General features: G+C 46.1%; 1 protein-coding gene across 1 annotated transcript in view; it reads right to left on the bottom strand.

Moving 5' to 3' along the window:
- Nucleotides 1–4,909: 4,909 nt before the first annotated feature.
- Nucleotides 4,910–21,349, bottom strand: part of pard3ba (par-3 family cell polarity regulator beta a) — a 109,095-nt gene continuing 92,655 nt past the window's right edge. The window contains exons 23-24 of the mRNA XM_063878041.1: nucleotides 14,991–15,067; nucleotides 4,910–5,951 (exon numbers count right to left, since the gene is read on the bottom strand). Coding sequence (XP_063734111.1) covers nucleotides 5,621–5,951; nucleotides 14,991–15,067 — 408 coding nt within the window. The 3' untranslated portion in view covers nucleotides 4,910–5,620. The remainder of the gene's footprint in view (nucleotides 5,952–14,990; nucleotides 15,068–21,349) is intronic.

Raw genomic sequence — 21,349 nt, 5'->3', positions numbered from 1 at the left:
GTTAAACATATGTTTTCCATAAAGAACAAGATGCATTGTGCAGCATTTATTGTAAACATTCACTCACTTATTATTCACTTAAGATCCTATCGAGTTGCATGACGGGATAATTATTGCGAGTATAAATCTCTCATTCTGGTGCATGGATTCAATCTTTTACAGTCCCGACTTTATGGAAGTTAAATCTATAAAGTCTAACACCGGAGCATCACATTTTTGCTTCCTTGCAGAGAGGAGCTACAGATAGTTTGTTCAAAAACAAGATACAACAAGTTAATAAAGATCTTCTACACAGATTTTGTAGCCTTTAAACAGAGCCATGCTAGCTGTTCCCTACCACTGCCAGTCATTGTGGTAAGCTACGCTAAGCTTAACTGTCTAATTTCCATTTAAAAATAGTTTTCAAAATGTTGAACTGTTCCTTTAAGACTCAACCTTGTTTACCTCCTAGGAACCAAACAGTGTCAGGTCAAAAACTACAAAAAAGGTTGACCCTTTGACCTTTTATTTTGACCCATCAGGACAAACGGGACCACAGGACTCACTGTGCTCCAGGTTGTTTGTGTGTGTGTGTGTGTGTGTGTGTGTGTGTGTGTGTGTGTGTGTGTGTGTGTGTGTGGTTTTTACAGAAGACAATATATCACTCTCTTTTTTAAGCTCATGCGGAAACTAAGCAGTCTCTAATTCCACTTGGACGTGGCGCAGCTCGGCCTCAGCCAAGCGGCCGGGCTAACAGGGACACACGACATATTAGCCCAACTTTTCCCTGCCGTTCACAGCAACCCAACACCCCTGACACAAGCTCACCCCCAGCACCCCTGGCTGCCAAGCAAAACACCTGGCATCTGTATGAGAAGGGCGCCAATTTCACAGTGACTGCCAGGCAGTCAGCTGAGCCTCTGACACACACACGCGCACACACACACACACTGGTAACATGTGCGAGTGCTGTAAAGTGTGTGTGTGTAAGACAGCAGTGAAAGCATATGAACAGTTTGCATTAGAATGAGATTTTAAACAAAGATATGAGTGTGTGCATGACAGACAGCTCAGTCTGGGACACACACACACACACACACACACACACACACACACACACACACACACACACACACACACACACACACACACACACACATACACACACACAACCACAGTTTGGCAGCACACTGGAAATATTCTTAACTACATGCTCACCCACACTGTGTTAACTTGCATGCCGATTTGTACTGTATGCATGTCAAGTGCTGGACAAAGTGCCTCCATATCATTTTATATGCTTCCAGTGTCTCCCTGACATCGAAGCACTTCCCCGTTGCGTGCTTTCTTTGCTTGGCTGGAGTTTTGTGTGTGTCAGAGGCCAGGGCTGGTGCTGAAAGCCTGATGGATGGGGTCCAGGGGTCACAGACTTCAGCTGTTGCCGGCCACATCACAACCCAGTGAACCGCACCACTAGCCCCGGGGTAGCATCAGAGTGCACGGCAGAACTTCTTGGGGTTTTCTATTCTCTGGGGAAATGGGAAAGCTGAGAGGGTCCGGGGAGATATTTAAGGAGAAGATTTGGAAAGTTTGGAATGCAGGCAGGAAGGTGCAGCCTGGTAAATGCATGCGTGTGTGCAAGCATCGAGTATTTTCAATTGAGTTGATTCAAAAGTCTTTCTCTTCTCTTGATTGCTTACAGGTGATTCCTCCACAGATCTTAGTTGTTGGATGTTTGTTTTTATGGCTATTTTCAAGTAACACTTGTTGACTTCTTGCTCCTTTATAGAATATGTTCTTTGCATGCAACCAGGGCGGAAAATTCTTTGAAGATGAGCACAAGCGCTTGTGAGTATAAGTAAGATTTAAGAGGCTACAGATGCAGGAATATGACCAGCAAAGAAACAATGCAAACCCTTTCTTTGAGGAGGGATAATCATCCAAGATATTTTTGATAAGAACTACATTAAAACATCTCAAGTGCCACCAAACTTTGAGCTATAAATGTTGTGTGTGGCATACTGAAGGTAGGTTTGTATTTGTGCTACAGCTCAGCACACTGGGCTGAATGTAGCGCAGATGGCGTTCCAGTGTGTGTGACGTGGTAGCAGCGTCTCAGCAGAGAACAAAGGGACCGTAGTTTTTGTCGATGAAGGGTTTGACAGGATGCGATGTTCCAGGGGCTCACTGACCCTGCCCTAAAATAATCCAAAAGAAATCCAGCATTTCCCCCGATAATGGGAAACATGAACCTTTCATTGTTGCCACGACGATGTCATCAGCTCTGCTGCTGTGCCAGGAGCGGCGACCACGTTGCCATGGCTACAGTTTAGTGTAAGAGATGGAGTGTGTGTGTGTGTGTGTGTGTGTGTGGGCAAAGCGAGAGGCAGGCAGGAAGCCTTTCGCTGCTTTTTAGGGTAAACGTGGTGTAAATTAACATCGACTCAGCGAAAAAGGAAGAAGACATTAAGTACAAACGGACGTCTTAAACACAGCACAAGGTGAAACCTAGCAGGAATATTGCACAGGATATGAAATTATTTCCAATATCAGCCCGAGTGTGGAAATTCAATTTCACAGCTCGTGAACAATATCAAACAAACATGCTGGCTGAAAGAGCACACTCCAGCTTGAGTGATACTGAATCAAAAGGCTACACAGCAGACATTAAAGCCAATGAGGTGGGTGAAGGGCAGGCTAACGGCTAACGGCAATCCATAACTCCACCCAATCTCCATATTCAGGCCGTTTAAACTGCACATTAGCCACCAGCTATTCCCATGGCCTGTCTCAGACCTGGGAGGGGAGGCGGGCCCGCTTTCTAATGAACTGTATAATTAAATGAGAGGCAGCGCTCGGCCCGCTGTCCGTCCCCAGACCATGATGCCTCTAACGAGGGCTGGATTGAAATGAATGGCGGCAGGTGAAGGACAGAAGGACGGCGGGCTAATGCGGTGGAATGTGCCTTTAATGAAGAGGATGAAAGAAGCACGGGGGGGGCGCTCAGGCCGAGGTCACTGAGAGCATTCACACGTACCTTCACTACTGTACTCCCCCCCCCACCTCCATCTCTTTCTGTCTGTCTTTTTGGGAGCTGTGTGGGAGAGATAAGCGTTCCTGCTCTCCACTTTGCCCTCCCCAGAGTGCCCCTTTTGATTGACACATGCTAACAAGCTAAGGTGTTCGACAGGAGCGCCGGCGGAATAGGTAATGCTGCGAGAACATAACCGGGGAATTCTCCCACAACCCGCGGTTCATGACAGTCGACTGGGGAACAGCCCGTGCTCTTTCCCTCTTCTGCAACAAGAATCGGGGCTTATGAAGTGTCAAATTAATTCAAACTCATAACACAAGAAGGAAATGTAAGCGGCTCTTATGAAAGGAGAATCGAGGAACTTTGAATAAAGGCGGAGATGAGAAAAAAAGCTTTTGTGTGTGTGGGCGGGGGGGGGGGGAGGAAAAGTGTTGATGCTAGGCATGAAAATATGTCTGCCGGCGTATCGAAGGCCGTGACCACGTCCAGTCTGAGCGTGTGTCATGTGGTTGAACTTAAAAAGTCTCTTCTAAATGACCGTGAACTCACAAGACACACACACACACACACACAGCGGCTGACAGTGATTTCGGAGGTTTCGTTTAATGGACGTTAGAAACAATTAATACTGCGATGTTCCGGCCGTGCTGTTGTTTATCCTGTCTGGCAGCAAACTGACCACAAGCACTTGGAGGAGACTGTTTACTGCGTAGTAATTCTTTAAAGTACGCTTAAGTGCTGGGAGATGTGTTGAACTCAAGACAGAACACATCGCTCATGCACAGGAAACACTGCCATCGTTATAGGTGTAAATAATAGGGGGGGGGTTTCCTTTTCCTGCAGGTTGTCATATAGGTTTCTGTGCATGTAAATGGTCTGCAGAGGATGCAGACCATGCAATCCCTGCAGATGGAACATTGCAGAGGCAGAAAACACAAACATAGACCTGGAAATCTGCATAATAGGGCTCCTTTACAGATTTACGGTTCATTTACGACTGTGGAAACATTTATTGACGACAACACTTGGTTCAAGTTATTAGCTTGTTTCTGGTCAGTTCCTTCTTCCTTTTGGTGTGTTCTCTTAGTTTAAACACCCCATAAATGCAAAGTTTTCATCAGCCGACACTGAATGTCCTTAAACAGCTTTTTACAGGCATTACCATCGCCTGATGCCATTATCCATGCATTGTAGCGCCGTGTTAATGCCTCTGGTGGATCGTCAAGCTACATGTGACTGTTAATGAACCCTCTTTTTAAAGTATGGAAATGTTTATGGGCTTGAACTCTGTGTCATCACAGGATGGTCAGCAGACGGCGGCTGTGTGCTTTCCTTCTTGTTGTTTACCCAGCTTTGTAATGCTGCTTTTAATATGAACAGAAGTGGGTTATAATAAGCATTTGTTTATGTGTTACTCAGCTTGTATGGGAAATAGTTCATTGTCCTGAAGCCTCTATATGTTTGAAGTCTATTTAAAATCAGACGGGGTGGGGTGGTCAGAGACGAGGTGGATCAGCGGCTCCTTGTTGGCATTGACGCTAATTAAACACTAACTGATAGTAAAAGCCTTCTCCACACTCTAATTATTCCCCATTTCAAGTCTAATTTCACCAATCAGTGCCATCTTTATTTCTGAGAGCAAATTGGACAGTATTCATTTTCTAGTGGAGATTTCCCTGCCTCTAATTGTTGAATATGATTTAGTCATTATCAGAACGCCGGCTACTCTTATCAGTCATCTCGTGGGGCAAATTTATCTGGAGATTGTGCTCGGAGAAATTAAGCTGAGTATTTTTAATGAATTTTTAAAGTGATGACTCACAGCCTTTGACTAATCTGGATAATTACTTAAATGAAACAGAAATAGGATGAAATAATTCAGTACGGCTCGGAGACTGAATTTCAAAAGTATTTAATGCAAAATATTTGTATTTTAAAAAAAAGTCATGCATTTTTGTGATAGCATGTTTAAATCAAAGCACGTTTTGACACTTTGAATAGTAGTTAAAGACAAAATGCTTCATTAGTTGCTCCATATATTATATTATCTTGTGTATGGATCAAGATGTATACACTTTATTAATCAAACTCATATACAAAGCATTTAACACATGTACAGTATATCTATAAGCCACGTCTCTATCTGAATAATCAAAGGCAAAAAAATAAGTGTGACAGCAGGATGTGAAGGAAGTCCAACATCAAGGACAAGAGGACACTTTGAAGTGGGGCTACTTCCTGTTTCCTGTTTTGTCGACTTCCTGTGTCTCCTGTGGTCAAGGTGATTCCTTTATTTCCTTTGCAGCTTGTGGAAAACGCTGGAAAAGAGATGATTCTATACACACTAACTCTATCTATATACGCCCTGAATTTAACTTCATTATAAAACCTATCAAAATACACATTGGCACGTTTATTCACAAAGTGGTTGCAACATGATTATATATGTACACGCTAGTTAAGGCCGGCCAGAGTTGCGACCAGACACTCCTGGAAATAAGCCTGGTTTCAGCCTCAGAGCTTCTTGTTCTTTTATCAGATAAACTAACCGGCGAAACCTCCGCTAGCCTCGGAGACAGCTGGAGTTAAATATACTGTATGTACCTTCTACACTGCGCCTATCAGAGGGTTCTTCTGCCTGTCGTCCCCGTAGCGCTCCCCGGTGTCGGGATGCCTCTCCGGGCTGGCGTATCTTCCCGGGCTGGCCTGTCGGTACCCGTCCACTCGCCCTCCTGCGGCTTCGTAGTAATGCCGCCCTCTCTGGCCCGCGTTGGGGGGCGGCAGGACGTCCTGCCTCACTGCGGCACGGTGCTGCTGATCTGCTCGGGGGGACGAGGGGTAGTAGCGCTGGTTGTTGGGGGCCTGCACACGGCCCTGGTAGGGGGCCGGGTCCCTTGGCACCGGTCTGGAGTGAGTTGGGTAATCATACGGATCCCTCCTGGAAAAGAAATATGGAAAATTTGCTTGCTAACTTTATGTGGATTGTAGGACTTTCAGAGTATAGAGAAAGACAATATTTAACACTGGTTTAAACTGGTTTGGAGCGGAGGGCGTGCCCCCCCCTTGCGGTAAGCCTCCTCCTGTTATTCAGTTTGCAGTGCGAGGCTGTGGCCTTGGCAGGATCGAGTTGTGGGGGGAACGTGGATGGAGAGATGCCAAGAGATAACAGCAAATGCCTCGGTAAGCATATATGAGGCTGTGTGTGTGTTTAGCTGGAGTGTGTAGGAATGTGTGTGAGTGTGTGTGTCCCAGGGGTCTGCAGTAACGAGGCAGCCAGCTGGAAGTCTCCGGTTCCCTCCCCGTAGCTCCGGGTGATTAGGGGCTAAACCCTGGGGTAAGGCGACACGCGGGACTTGGGGAGACGGAAGGAGGGAGAAAAAAGAGAGGAGGGGAGAGTCAGGGAAAAATAAAAGAGGGAGGGCCGCTCACCTTTCACAGGCCCATTCAAATGTTTTCCATCTTATGTGCTGTTTCCAGCGCCGGGTGACACGCATATCTTGCTATAACAAGTAAGCAGATCTAAAACTGGAGGGGAAACTCTCCTATTTATACCCGTGGTGATCTACAAGCGGCCCTGTCAACATCCTAAATTGAGTATCTTTGTAAACACTAACAAAGACGGCATCACGACCTCTTCTAGGCCATATATAGAAATGGTAACAGCCGAGTATAAACCAAAGGCACACGCCTATACAGTGCTGGTACCAAACAGCCACAACTAAGTTAGTCCTGAGAAAGTCAGCATAAACTCGATCCTCTTTGTGTTTGTAAAGGCCGTTTACCACAAGTGTGTATATTGCAATTTCTAGTTCTGGCTCTCTCCATTCAGTCCATACTGCGATACAATTCATATTAGCTGTTCAGCACTAATGCTTTTGTGTGGTTAAGGAAAAGGAAAACGTTTTCCCAAGGACAAACGTAGCATTTGATGAATCACTTCTCCAGATTACTGATATCTTGCATAAATAACTGCAGAAAACAAACAGGAAACACACGTTTTTTGATGCTATTGTTAATTTGAAAGCGTTCATCAACTATTATCCTGCATCACTCAGCGGGAGAACACAGCGGAACAGATTTAGACATTTACTTCCCACCCTTCAACAATGGCTCCCACTGTAGTGATTACACAGAAGCCTTGAGCTTAGCCCTCTCCCCTTGTTCTGCAATCATATCCCTTCGTCCCCCCCCACCCCCTCGAGTCCAGCCCGGCACCTGTTGACTGGCCAATTAGAATGGCTCACTCACCGCAGATTAGCTAGTGTGTGTGTGTGTGTGTGTGTGTGTGTGTGTGTGTGTGTGTGTGTGTGTGTGTGTGTGTGTGTGTGTGTGTGTGTGTGTGTGTGTGTGTGTGTGTGTGTGTGTGTGTGCAAAAGAGGACTTCCCTGGAGGATATTCATGGACGCTGGTGACGTGGACTTCTATAAGAGTGTGTGTCCCAGATATATCAGTGTGTCTTTTTTCTGTGACCACCCAAACAGAGCGGTGGGACAGGATACACAGGTGGTCCCAGGAATGAACAGCGCTGCCTTGTCAGTCAGCAGAGCCACACACACACAAACACACAGATACACACACACATGCTTGAGATAAGGGAGCATGAAGAGAAGAGGAAAGAGAAAGAGAGCAGAGGCAGTCTGGGTAAAAACTCTCAAACACTGGAGAGAGGGAGAGAGATGAAGGTCAGGCTGCTCATTAATCCAGATTAAATGGTGAAGGCCACCAGGGGAGGCACAGAGGGAAGGAAAGAAAGGAGGATATAGAGGAGGGGGAACACCTGGGTCCTCTACCCGACTCAGGGCCACCCAAACGGACAGGAACCACCGCTGGCTGCCCCATTCTTCTCTCATCACTCTCCTAATCCCCCGCCCCCCACTCAGACTCTCTGCAATCTACAATTTCCGCTTTTTCTTCCACCGAATATTCATCTTCCTCTGGTAACTGTCCCCGTAACATCTTCCATGTGCACTCTTTTTATTTCCCCTACAGTAACTCTGCTCTAAACACACTCTCAATTGTCTTAATTATGACCAATCTTGCACAAACCCAAAATAAATAAGCCAGAGTTTGTATGAAAAGTAACCGTTTTGGGGTGAAGGCACCCTTAAATAGGTTCTTTGTTCAATTTTCTGGAAGGCATGAATGAAGTAGGAAACATTCCTGCAGTGCCTGGGTACACGGGTCTGGATGACCTTTGACCCATGGCTTAGTAGTCCAGGAGTAGTGGCTGCATGGGCTGATTTTTTCCTGCTCATACGGGACCACTCATATCAGAGAGAGCGTCTAAATGTAACTGTTTGCAGGAGGAGAAGGGAAGCGAGGATCTGTAATTTTTGTTGATCAAAATGTGATATTATTGTAAAAGCATTGCATAAAAGCAGACAGTCCTGACATATTATGGTAAATGGCATTTGTGTGTGTGTGTGCGGGCAAGCAGCTGAGGGATTAGGGGGTCCACAGGCCTCAGTGACCCACAGAGAGCTCCTCATCCCTGGGTCACACAGCTGGCTGCAGGCTGGAAATGTTTGGAAGTGAATGTGTTCAGTCTTTGTGTGTTTCTGTGGGCCTCTGGTAACCTGAAATGTCCAAAAAGGAGTCAGAGGATGAGTGCGTGGTTGTGTTTGTATTGGTAGATGTCGATGTGAGATGTTTCGTGTGTGCTATCTGTGCAGAAGAGAGGAGGCGTGAGAAAGGAAAACAAACGGAAGGAACAGAGAGAGATATCACCAAATGTAAGGGGAGTAAAGTAGTAAATGCTCTCTAAATTTCATGCATTTGCAACTAAATGAAATACAAACAGAGGCCGAGAGGAGAAGAGGAGCAGGTCTAGCGGCAGACAGATGTGTGTGTGTCTCAGCTACAGGGTGTGATGTGAGCCGCAGGGACCCGGAGAGTGCAGTGCTGTAATGACACGCCGTGTAATACATCTGACTCACACTTCCAGCACATCAGCACCATATACCTCACCCCCCCCACCCCCCTCTGAGAGCAGCCTGAATATTACATCCACATGTGTGCAGTGAGTGTGTGTGATTACAGTGAGAGGGAAAGTGTGTGCTTCCGTCTTATGACAGGGAGGAATTTGTGTGTATGGTGGAAGCATGGGGAATAAGAGGTGGGGGGGTTACCCTGCACCTGCCCCCAGGAAACGGAAGGAGGAAATTAGTAATAGTTAGTAGTAGTAGTTATTATTATTTACCTGGTACTGTTTACCTGCTCTGCCTTCAGTTTAAAGTGTAACCCTGTTTGTGTGTGAGCTTGTCTCTTTTGTTCCCACACATGCATAAAGAATGAGTGCAAATGTTAAACCGCACTCACAATAATGGATTTGCACATTTCATTCATTAAAACGAGAACATACAGATGCAGCACCCAGGCATATGTAAGCACATCTGCCAGCGATGCGCTCACCTGTTAGCCGACTGACGAGCTACAGACACGCGGTGCATGCTAAATGCAATAATTGCTCTGCAGAAAAACAGCTGCTGCACTCCACTGCCAAACACTCCCCCACACACACATTCATGTGCATGTGTACACACTTTTCTGGGTAAAATGTGTCATAATTTGTAGAGATATCAGCTGGAAATGTCTCAATTATTAAAAATCCACAGTCTATGGTTTCTTAAAGATCAGATGAAGACAGAGCTGAAACACATGATGAATTATTGTTTATTTAAAAGATGTATTACAGTATGTTTACAAACTCATTAGTGCATGATGCATTCTCCAGATTCCCCAAATTCATCTTTCTCCTAACCCTGCACACACACACACTCACACAGTCGCTAATGGGCTGTGCTAGCTGAGTGCTACCGACACAGAGCAGGCCCCTGGCTCCCCTACAGAGGAAACCATTAGCCACTCTGGCCCCGGCCACCGAGGCAGCGCTGCTAACCAAACCGGGCTATGTCAACAACAGCAGTGGAAATTGGCTCTCACCGACACACACGTGCCCCATCTAAATGGGCCCGTGTTTACGCTCTGTGCTACTCTGTGTGGTGACGGAGAAGCAGGTAGCAGAGGGGACGGCTAAAGAGGGAGGCTTTCTGCTGGAAATGAGAAGGTGAGGAGAGACAGGAGGCAGCGGGACATCAGTGTGTGAACTTAGAATAGCTCATTCCTGGCTGTAGTGATGTCATGCTTCAGGACACGATCATTAACCAGTTATTCTACATAAAGAACATGACTGCAACAGTACAAGTGCTTTCCTTTGGCCAACCCGAAAAGTGAAAGAAGCTGTTGCTAAGGCGGTCAAAGGGCAGATTTACGTCTTGGACAGTTCTCAAAGAGGGAGAGTTATCATGTAATAGAGCCGTGCTGAGGGAGCAGCAGCTAACGACAGAAACAGATGGGAGAGGCTTTAGGCTGGCCGCAACTTTCTCAGATAATTCGCAGTTCAAACTTAGTTCACTGTATGCCCTTTCTGTTAGATTGTATAGCATCCGGTGCAAAGAAGAGGACATTTCAAAGCCAGCCGACCTGTCTACCACAGAGCTGCCTGTCCGTCTGTGTTTGCAGACTTGTACGTGACAGTTTTTGTGTCTGCTTTTGTTTATTTAGAAAGAGATGATTTCATTTTCCTGAACACAGACCTGACAAAGGATTGATGCAATCAGAAGAAGTTGACCAATAAAGGGGGGGTTGTTGTAAATAGGTAAAGCCACTGGTGCCTGGCTAGCTAAAGCTTTTCATCTCTACCTCTGATTCCATTACTGTTACACACACCCCGTTAGCAGGACAAACACCGCTGCCTCATAAAGGGTCGGCAAATAAGAAGCGGGGCAGGACACCTCTCGGGAAATCAAACACAATAATCCCCACATTGCTTCAGATGCTCTTGGGTTGCTTATTTAACAATAAAAGACCTGGGTCACGTCACCTTTTAAACCAATCACAGAGGGTCTGGGAACGACATCAGCAGCTGTCATGGGCCGAAGGCAGAAAAACGATTACGAGGGAAGACTCTCCAGGACCGGAGAAATTAGATAAGTTACGGAGACAATAACTCTAACTGAGTTGGGCGAGCTTTAAGTGAGTCATTCGACAGCTGGACAGCAGCGAGCCGGGCTTCACTTGATCATTTATGAAGCTGTGAGAAGCAGAGTGGGGTTTTAATAAAGATGAGGCGAGTGCACAGAAAATACAATTCCTCCCCTGACCTTGAAAAGCCATCCGTGCAAGTACAGGATTTAACAATATTACAGATTTGAAATACAAACAATAGTGGGGGACAGGAGGGACTTTTTGGATGTTTTTTTCCAGTTGACACAATTAAAAAGACACGTTTCTTTCCCTCTGAAGGGGCTGAGTCATTCATTCTTTGCTATTTTGTGTTGTCCAGGCTTGACATGGCTCATTAAGGCAGACAAAGACAGACAAAGCCCAGGGTGAAAATGCCCATGTGCTGAGGCATGGAGGAGAAAACCAAGTGGCTGTAAGACTGGGAAAGTGGGTGAAAGTGTGTGCACTTTCCAGGAAGGTCAGATAAGAGTCCTTCAGGGATACTTCCCCCACATACCGGAGGATACTCAACATGCTGAGGACAATCAAGAGGTTGCCCTGTGGTTTTCAAGGAGGGTCCGAGAGCGCCTGATTAGGGCACTGAGCGTTCAGTCCACAAACAAAAGAACCTGAGAGGCTGCTTGACAGAAAGAGGTACGTGCTAGAAGTTCTTTAGAAGGACCGACTCACGGACATTGCCAGCGCTAACATTACACTCAAAGACATAAGCAAAAAACATTTAGCTAAATTCCTCAGATTTTCTTTCTTTGCTGCCTAGAATTTGTAGAATGCACCACCTGTGCCTCACACACCTTGCCTCCTCCTCAGTGGGTCAGCTCCACTGCCCAGATGTGGTTCTCTCTGACTCAGCGGCTTCACATCAATCAACCAATTATCAGCACAGTTGTCGCGCCAACCTAGCCCTCCTAATCCAATCACCTTGGGGGAGTGGGTCAGGGGTTGCTCTGATTGGATAACCCCGGGCTGGGTCGCTGAGCCCATGACCCGCTGCTTTGAGTTGGTAATGATGTTAATGTGCTCCATATGGTGGTGTGTGCGCCTGCATCTGTGCGTGTCCCCAAGCTCACAGCCTATCCACAGGCTGAGCTGCACCCCGGCGTTAATGGCCGACGGAGACAGAAGTAAGAGCCAAAGTAGCACTATCACCCTCCCCGGGGGCCAACCTCTCGACTGTCTCCAAATCTTCTTTCCCAGACTTCTCCTCGTGTTGGCTGCAGTGCAGGAGCTCTCGGCACCGAGTCCCAAGCGGAGGTACACTTTCTTTCCATGCTTCCTTGGCATCCACTCCTTCAGGTCTAAAGAAACTCTTGATTTGAGAGCTGGGAATAATATCTGCCAGTGAAATGAAATCTGATAAATTCTAGGAAGGCAACTTATTTTTTTTTGGACAGGGAGGAAAGTGTATTTTTTAAAAGCTACAAAAAGTCAAAATCAGTTGAACAGATGCAATAGAAAGAGACCCAAAAACACTGAAGACTCCCAGTTGAATGGGCCCTACTTATGTGCTTTCTCTCAGAGAGCTACAATGAGGACGGACATGTTTGACACTTAAAGTGAAATATTCAAATGTGTGCTTCAATTTCATCGCCATCCTTCTGACTCATGCCTCTCCTCTCTCCATTTTCTCCCATCTGTGAGGTGCTTCTCCTGTACTATCCATGCACACACACACACACACACACACACACACACACACACACACACACACACACACACACACACACACACACACACACACACACACACACACACACACACACACACACACACACACACACACACACACACACACACACACACACACACACACACACACACACACACACACACACACACACACACACACACACACACACACACACACACACACACACACACACACACACACACCTCTTCCACTCCCACCCCTCCAGCTGCAGCCCCAGCCGGCTCCACACAAAGGCAGGCCAAATGTATGCTAATGAGAGCCAGGCCAATGGTGGAGCCGCACTCATTTTGAGAGGAAATGGCTTTCAATAATGGCGGCCCCCGGGGGGATTTCGCACAAAGTTCAGCTCCACTTTGAAAAATGCATTCAATTCACCACTGGGTCTGCTCTCTCTTTCTCTCCTGTTCTTCCCCTCGATAAAAAAAAAGAATTCCCGGAATATATTTGCGTCCTCCCTCCTCTCGCCTCTGTATTTATGCTAGTGGGAGTTTCTGAGGGGGGGGGGACTGAGGAGTCATGATTTATCTTTACACAAACAAGAACACAAACATGAGACTTTGAATAGTGTTCAAACTCTATCTGGCTCTGCTCCTCTGCCTCTTGTTGCTCCTCTGCTGAGGCACATGTCCCAGAAGCATCTTAACTGTACTGTATGCATTTCAAACGAATCCTATCCGGAGGGTCTCTGGCCTAAAAATACTTCAAAGAGGAGACAAACAACAATTAGAGAAGATTTCTTGAGGTAATGAACATCATCTGAGCCTTCCTTTGTATCTGAAGGCCACACAATAGAAGCCAGAGAACATGATGGCTGCTCATCTGCACTTGAAGAGGATTCTGCTCATTTTCAGGTTCATATTTTGTGCCTTTACTATGGCCCCTTTAAAATAAAACCACTTGAGCTGTCAATTAATTAAGTATAGTCCAATTATTTAAGAAAAGCTGATGAGTTCAATGACTATTTCTGGTCAATTAAATGGAAGAAAATAGAGAAAAATGTAAGTAATGATTACCCAGATGTTTCCAAATGTCCTGTTTTGTCTCACCAACAATGTAAAAGCCAAATAAATACATCTTTTAAGGATATTAAGCATTAAATTCTTACATTTAAGAGGCTAGAACAGAGAATAGGACCCTTCCACATGAGGCGTTTTGCCATGTCATTGAAGGGTAAACACATGTGTAATTTATAACATTTGGTAACACCTGTGTGTATTGTGGAATGACTTGTCTAAAAGGGCTGCAGTTAAAGGGCCTACCTTTGGTCATCTAGCATTAAAACTTATTCAAACGTTTAATGGATTTCTGAGATTCTGGTCGACTAATCATTTCGGAAATAAAACTTTCATTTCTGAACGCCTGGGGAGGTTTTCAATTTTCTGGACTTGCCTCAATATTATTCCGGAGAAGGTTTTGATAAGTGCTTCTTTTATCGGAGCCTAAGTGCAGTCGGAGTGGTCAAAGGTCAGACTGGTGTCTCTCGGTCTGCCCGTCTTCATTTGGGTCTACACAGCTGGATAATCTGTCCCTGTGCTCATCGCCCTGTCCCTCCTCTCTCTCAGATTCTCAGTGTCTGTGTGTGTCCCACCACCCAGAGCTGGTGCTGCTGTCTGCGCTCCCTGGTGCCTGTCACATCAGGAGGGGGCAATAACCCGTGAAATGACTGTTCTCTTTTTCTCACTCCTCCTCCTCTCCATCCCGGTGTCCCTTCTCTTCCTCATTCTCCTCCTCTCCCTTTCCTCGCTCCACTTCGCTTTCGCGGTGTGGGGTGGGGGGGGGCAGTCGCCAACATCACAGAGATGGCGCTCGCTCGGCGTGTGCACTCACACACACAGTCTCACGGACTGTAATGTGGACAGGTATGTGTGTGTACCTCATTTGACACAGAGAGTTTAAACTAATAAAAAGGAACACGTGCAGTTCTGTTAAACCTACACTAGAGGTTATTCATTCTTCATACCACCCTGTGTGCGTGCATGTGTGTGTGTATGTGTGTGTGTGTGATCCTCCTGCATGTGCCCTGCTCTCTGGAGAGCTGAGCACTCCTATTCCTAGGATGAGTAGACGCTCCCAAGGCAAACACTCCAGATTTAATTATAAGCTCCAAAGAGGATTAGTCTGTGCTGTGTGTGTGTGTGTGTGTGTGTGTGTGAGTGTGTGTGTGTGTGTGTGCGCGTGTATTGGAGACACAAAGGGATGGAGTGGCAAAGTTATCCCTTTATTTCCTGCAGTGAGTGGTCTCACCTGGGTTGCGTGGGGTACTGCCGGTCCAGCTCTTCGTAGCGGGGCGCTGTTCGAGATTCGGCTCCTCTGGGTGCCATCTGTGAGGAGAGGGAGGATAGAAGAACATAAGTATGGAGACTTAAAAAAGGTCCAAGGTTCAGTCACTCAACAGCCAAAACACCCTTGAGCAACTAGTTTAACTCATACTGGAATTATAGATTTAAAAAAGCTGTTGGTCGGGCTACTGAAGCAGAACAGATTTGTCCTCAGGCTATCTGCTTAACCTCAGTAATATCTAAATGAAGTGGACGAATATTCAGTATTTACGTGTATCGTGTGCAGCCAAACAAGAGAGGGGGAACCCATGCAATGCCCCACATGTGGTAATGTAAACACACATAACCACATGTTAGAGACGTGCCCCTACACTTAACATGTGTGTGTATTATTCATGCAAACATGCCAGTCATATGAAGAGTATGACATTATAGGGAAGGCAGTTCACACTCATCGTCACACTAGGATGGGATCGATTACAGTCAGACATCTGGAGAATCAGCACAGATATAGAGCTTTCTGAACATTAAAGCAAACAGTAGACACAAGATGCTCATATGAAGCTGGAATTGAGCAGAATTGGTCCGCTTTAAAGTTTGTTTGTAGAGAATAGTGGCGTGAAATGTGCTTGCTCAATAGGTGTAGGGTTACAGCAGCTCACTGGGGTTTAAACAAAGACAGAGGGGAGAGCATACAGTTTCAATCATCTGTAATCTGGGTTCTGGGCTCTGTTTCCACATACAAACACAGGCTGTTTACTCAGAGGACATTTCACCGGTCAAACACACCACACACCACTGTAGCGTGACATACACACTCCAGCAGTCACACACACACCGAGGCAACCAAACATACAACAATGTGTGTACACAAACACACAACCACAGTTCCGGCAGACCCACAATCTAAAGGGGGTAAACACATTTGATGTATCGAAGCCTCACACACAGTTTAGTATGACACACACACGCGCCACAGAGTCTAAATGACTCCGTGAAGGACGAGTGTATCGCCGTGTTTTGCATGTACGTATGAGTTTAAACTCATTCTGCATGTCAATGCCTCCGCGGCGCATTACCAGATATCATTAGCATGTAATGTTGGAGCTCTAATGCCTCTGAATGGGAGCCAGGAAGTGAAGCACATCAGAGGCAAGGCTGCTGCACCATTCACTAAAGTGGCTTTGTGCCTGTGTGTGTGTGTGTGTGTGTGTGTGTGTGTGTATGTTAATATTGTGGTTTAATATGATGTCTAGAAGCGGATGCTCCATCTTTTGGATGGCTGTGCCTGTGCGTTAGGTAGGGGACATTATGCGTAATGTGAGGTAAAGGGGACATTAGTCTCTGGGACTCAGGTGGGAGACCTTCTGTTTGTGTGTGTGTGTATGTGTGTGTGTATGTGTGTGTGTGTGTGTGCGACCAAGTGTGTGTATGTATTTCACAAAACATCATACATCTTGTGAGTGTGAAGCGCAGCAGAAGGGAAAAGGAAGATTAGGAGGGGAGGAAATGTGTGTTTGGATAAAATGAATGATACTCTTTGTCCACTGATTGTATTAACATAATAGCCTGCAGACATCGGCCTAAATGATTCCTTTATTAACTCTCACACACACACACACACACACACACACACACACACACACACACACACACACACACACACACACACACACACACACACACACACACACACACACAGAGGCTGTCATATGGAAGCTTTTCTGCAGAAGCCCATTTCCCCAAATTAGACAGCCAGCTTCACTGCCAGATGATGTGGCTCAAAAAATTGCTGTGACACACACACACACACACACACACGCAAGTAAACAAACAAACACACAAAACAAGTCTCAGTCTCACCATGGCAACTGGTTAAACAGCAATATGAAATTCATCCAGGTTAGAGAGACAAAACGCAGCAGTGAAAAAACTTCCAAGGCGGCGGTCGGACAGAAAGCGGCCTCGTCTTCAGAGCTCCGGAGGCGGGAAGCGTAATGTTGTTAGTCCTCGCACGCAGGTTCACGTCCTCATGCTGAACCCGGTGACATCATGTGTGTATGGACGGTATCTGTGTGTTAGTGCAGACAGTAGCTGACAGAAGGCCAGATTCTGCGGACTCGCTGCCAGACCACAACAGAGAATTCTCCTTTTCTCATTAATGTGTCATGTGGGAACATTTTAAAAGCTGGAAGACTTTCTTAATCTCTCTCTGCCGTTGAGTGTAATCTACACCCAAAGCTTACAATCAGCAGATCCTCACACTTGCTTTTTAATACTTTGTCATCAGGGAGAGCAAATCAGCGTAAACATATCAGGAACAATCTCAGCTGTAAAGAGTATAATTGTGCAGAGTCATGGCTGCAGCTGACTGACGCTCCCGCAGCTCGGCACGTTGGTGTGAGTGTGTGTGTGTGTGTGTGTGTGTGTGTGTGTGCAAAATGTCACTTTTCTATTTTTCCAAATTAAAAAGGCTCATCTTGACAGATGATACGCATTGACACACACACACACACACACACACACACACACACACACACACACACACACACACACACACACACACACACACACACACACACACACACACACACACACACACACACACACACACACACACACACACACACACACACACACACACACACACACACACACACACACACCAACTCCAGCAGCACAGCTGTCGCATTCATCAGAAAGTATTGCCGGGGATCAGGAAATGAATTTTCTTGGAGCACTTTTGGCTTCACTATGCTCGTATATACACTAAGCCTCATACCAGAGTCCAAGTGCTTTGACACAATGCCTGAGCAGGGCTTTCATCCCGTGACTGAGATGCTCAGATTTGCCTCTTTCCAAAGCGCTTCCCTGCGCCGTCTCCTGCCAAACGGCATAATTAGCCTCCTGTACTGCCATGTATTCCTCTTCCAGCCATCCCTTTCTTCCCTCCCTCCATCCATCCGTCTTGGATGTTAATCACGCATGTGTCTCAGTGTGGAGCCTCTGCCTGGCGCCCCATGCCCACCTCCTGTTGGCAGCCTCACCCCCACGCCCTGCATCCGACTGGCACGAGGAGGCGGTAAACCCCCGGTATCCATCCTCCCCCCCACGGGAAAATCACTGCGATAAGATTGTGCTGGTGCCCGGTGACAGAAGAGGGAACAGATTAAGGGCTGGCAGAGAGGAAATCTGTTAAATACTTGCCGCGTGTGTGTAGGTGGACGCAAAACTAAACGGAGAGTCAAACTGCCACTTGTTGTCGAGAGAGTGTGAACTTGATAAGTTGAAACACAGAGAAACAACACCTTTATATATAAAGGTAGTCGCTCACCCACACAGTCTGCACGGGGACATAAAGCAACCTGTTGTGAAGAAGCAGAGTCACTAGACGTCTGCAGGAGGGTTTTAATGTACTTAGAAAAAACAACATTCAAAAGTCAGGATGGATGGATGTGAGCACCATAAAGAGGACACAAATGCATCATTATTTCCTGATCGAGCCCGTAGTCTTTCCCTAATTCAGACGTTCAAACAGATAAAACTAAAATCCTTTGCTAAGGTAATCATCTCTCACTCTCCCTCAACCTTCTCCCTCTTCACTCCCTTGTGTCTCTTATTGAGTGTCTTTCCCCGATAGAAAGTTTTTCTACATGTTTTCATAAAATATCTTGTTGGCATAGCTACCGACTAATGGCCAACCAAATCTGTAAGAAGGTCGGAGCACCTCTTTCATTCTAAGCCGCTGGCACACGCAAGATTATGCAGTATTAAGAGGCTCCGAGTGTGTGTGTGTATCCAACAGGAGGCTCACTTGCCCCCCAGTGTACACTAAACACTCCCACACCTGGACCCTGCTCACTCTGAGCTCGTTAGTAGCAGATGGTACACACACACACACACCCACACCCACACACACACACGGGGGTCCAGAGGTTACACACACTCAGACTGGAATGCAGTCTATTTTGGTAATAGGCCAATCTGCTGGTAATTGTCTTCATTGTTAGTGTTTGTCTCGGCCTCAACCCTTGACCTTCGGATGGCTTTCTTACATTTACATACAGTTGGCTTTGGACATTGACTGGATTGTGACTGTGTGTGTGTGTGTGTGTGTGTGGTTTAATATGCCCATGTGAGGATGTAACAGGTAGTGGGAAAAGACTGTTTGGCTCATTATCTGCATTAGATAAGTAGGAGTTGTCCAAGTCTCTCCACAGAGTGCTTTATCTGACTGAATACATTTGCTAAGCTCTCAAACGGTTTGCATAAACTCACAATGTCTAAATGTTTACGTGCATCGGAGGACTTTTAAATACATGATCTACTTTCCCCGAAATGAACTGATGTCACCGGCTCGAAGCGGACAAACAGACAGAGGGAACAAAAATATGTTTCGCAACCCATGAGTATTTCATTTGTTTAAACAAGCATTTTATAACTGGATGACTTTAAGTATGCGACATATAAATATTTGGGGAAATTAATTGATTGCTTTTTTCCACCAATATTACACATTAATAGACCCCCTTATTTAACAATTCTTTCACCCGTATTACACCCTTATAATACCGGAGTTACATCCATGTTTCATTGTTAAGATAAGGCTGTGTTTAGACCCATTTTACCCTGTCAAATGACCTCTTAAGGGTTAAATCCCCCGTGTTCTCTTTGGTTTCTTCTGACACATAAACAGAATATTAAATGTCATGTTAAACCACAAACATAATCAGTGGCTGTTTAAACTTCCAGAAAATTGCCTAAGAGAGGGAGACCTACATGCGTGAAGCTGCAATCAACTTGCATCTTTAACCTGTTCCATGTGTGTGTCGGTGTGTGTGTGTGTGTGGCCGCGGTGGTGGCCATGGGGTGTTGTTTATTTACTGGAGTCGTGTCACTGTTCCTCTCCCCGCTCGGTGGGATTGTTAGCCTCCCTGCTGTTTGCTGAAATCAGATCCAAATACCCCAATGTGTGTGTGTGTGTGTGTATTTGCTTCAGGTTGGATGCCCCTAAAAGGTGTGTGAGTAACAGAGAGACAGTTTGTTCTAGGTCCTTTTTTAGACACACACACACACACCCCCCCCCCCTTCAGTCCTCTTCCTTACAGTACCAGATAAGAGTGGATGTGGGGGCTGACACCACCACCATCGGCGAGGCTTTGATGAGTCGATCCGGCTCCTCACGTCCTCAAATGGCCTGCTGCAAATGTCGTGAGGTGGATGCCTTTGACCTTCACACACTTTTGATGCAACACCTGCCAAATCTAGGCCCTCCAGAGTGGGATCCATCGGTGTTAAAGGCTCCGTTCACGGGGAATTCATCCTGACTCGTGTGTTTGTTCGTCTGAAGCTCAGAGTTGTCTCACAGAGGTTCTCCTCTCCTTGATGATGAAGCGGAGTGTTTGATGTCGCAGCCTTTCAGTGTCATGTCTCACAAGGTTACTCTTCTACATCCTACATCTGTTTGAGTTCCTCAGCTTATCCATTGTCTCTTTTTCTTGTCCAGATGAAGATACTTTGATGAACAAAGAAGTAAAATAAATGTTGGTTTTGTTTAAGAGCTGGAGGGAGTAGCCGACCAGTAGGTTAATCGTAAGACAGAAGAATTACCGCCCAAAAATATTGATAATCGACTATTTTCAGTACGCGGAAAATGCTTTTTCGGCCCTCTCAAATATGCATATTTCTTGCTTTTCAAGGTTTTCTATCATATTTAAGTAAATATCTTTGAGTTCGGGATCTAAAAAACAAGACCTTTTAGAAGAAATCACTTGAATTTCACTAGTTAAGACACACAAACTTATCGCCGACCTTACTGAACCTCTCATTCTTTAACTCAAACGACAGACTGGTGACGAGCTTTGAAGTGAAAGTGAGGAGCAGAATGAGAGATTTCTATCAGACAGATCACACTCTGCCGTTTGCCCGTAGGCCAGAGACACGCTGAGGGGATAAAGACACACACCAAATCAGTCCCTGTAGGCCTCCGTCAGCCCAGATGGGTAGGAGGGAGACGAGGTACAAAAAAAAAACCTCTCAGCTGGTTGCTGTGCAGCATTGGAATGAAGAGACTTAAAACAAAAGAGAGGAGTGTTCGGAGCCTCGGGGATGAGCCGGAGAGACAAGGACAGAGAGGAGGCCGTGGACGGAATCGCTCATCGTGACTTTGCCGAGAGAAGAGCGGGAGAAAGGTGCAAGACGTGTGAGTGAAAACTCTTGATAGCAGTGTGTAGGAACATAATGCCGGAATGAGATGTTCACTCTTGTCTTCGTCTCTCAGGAGTGTGAGCCAGAGTTCAGCTCGTGTGTGTTTTGGGGGAAAGA

Source organism: Eleginops maclovinus, chromosome 24, assembly GCF_036324505.1.
Source record: "Eleginops maclovinus isolate JMC-PN-2008 ecotype Puerto Natales chromosome 24, JC_Emac_rtc_rv5, whole genome shotgun sequence".
Lineage (NCBI taxonomy): Eukaryota > Metazoa > Chordata > Actinopteri > Perciformes > Eleginopidae > Eleginops > Eleginops maclovinus.
This window is presented reverse-complemented; position numbering and strand designations above follow the sequence as displayed.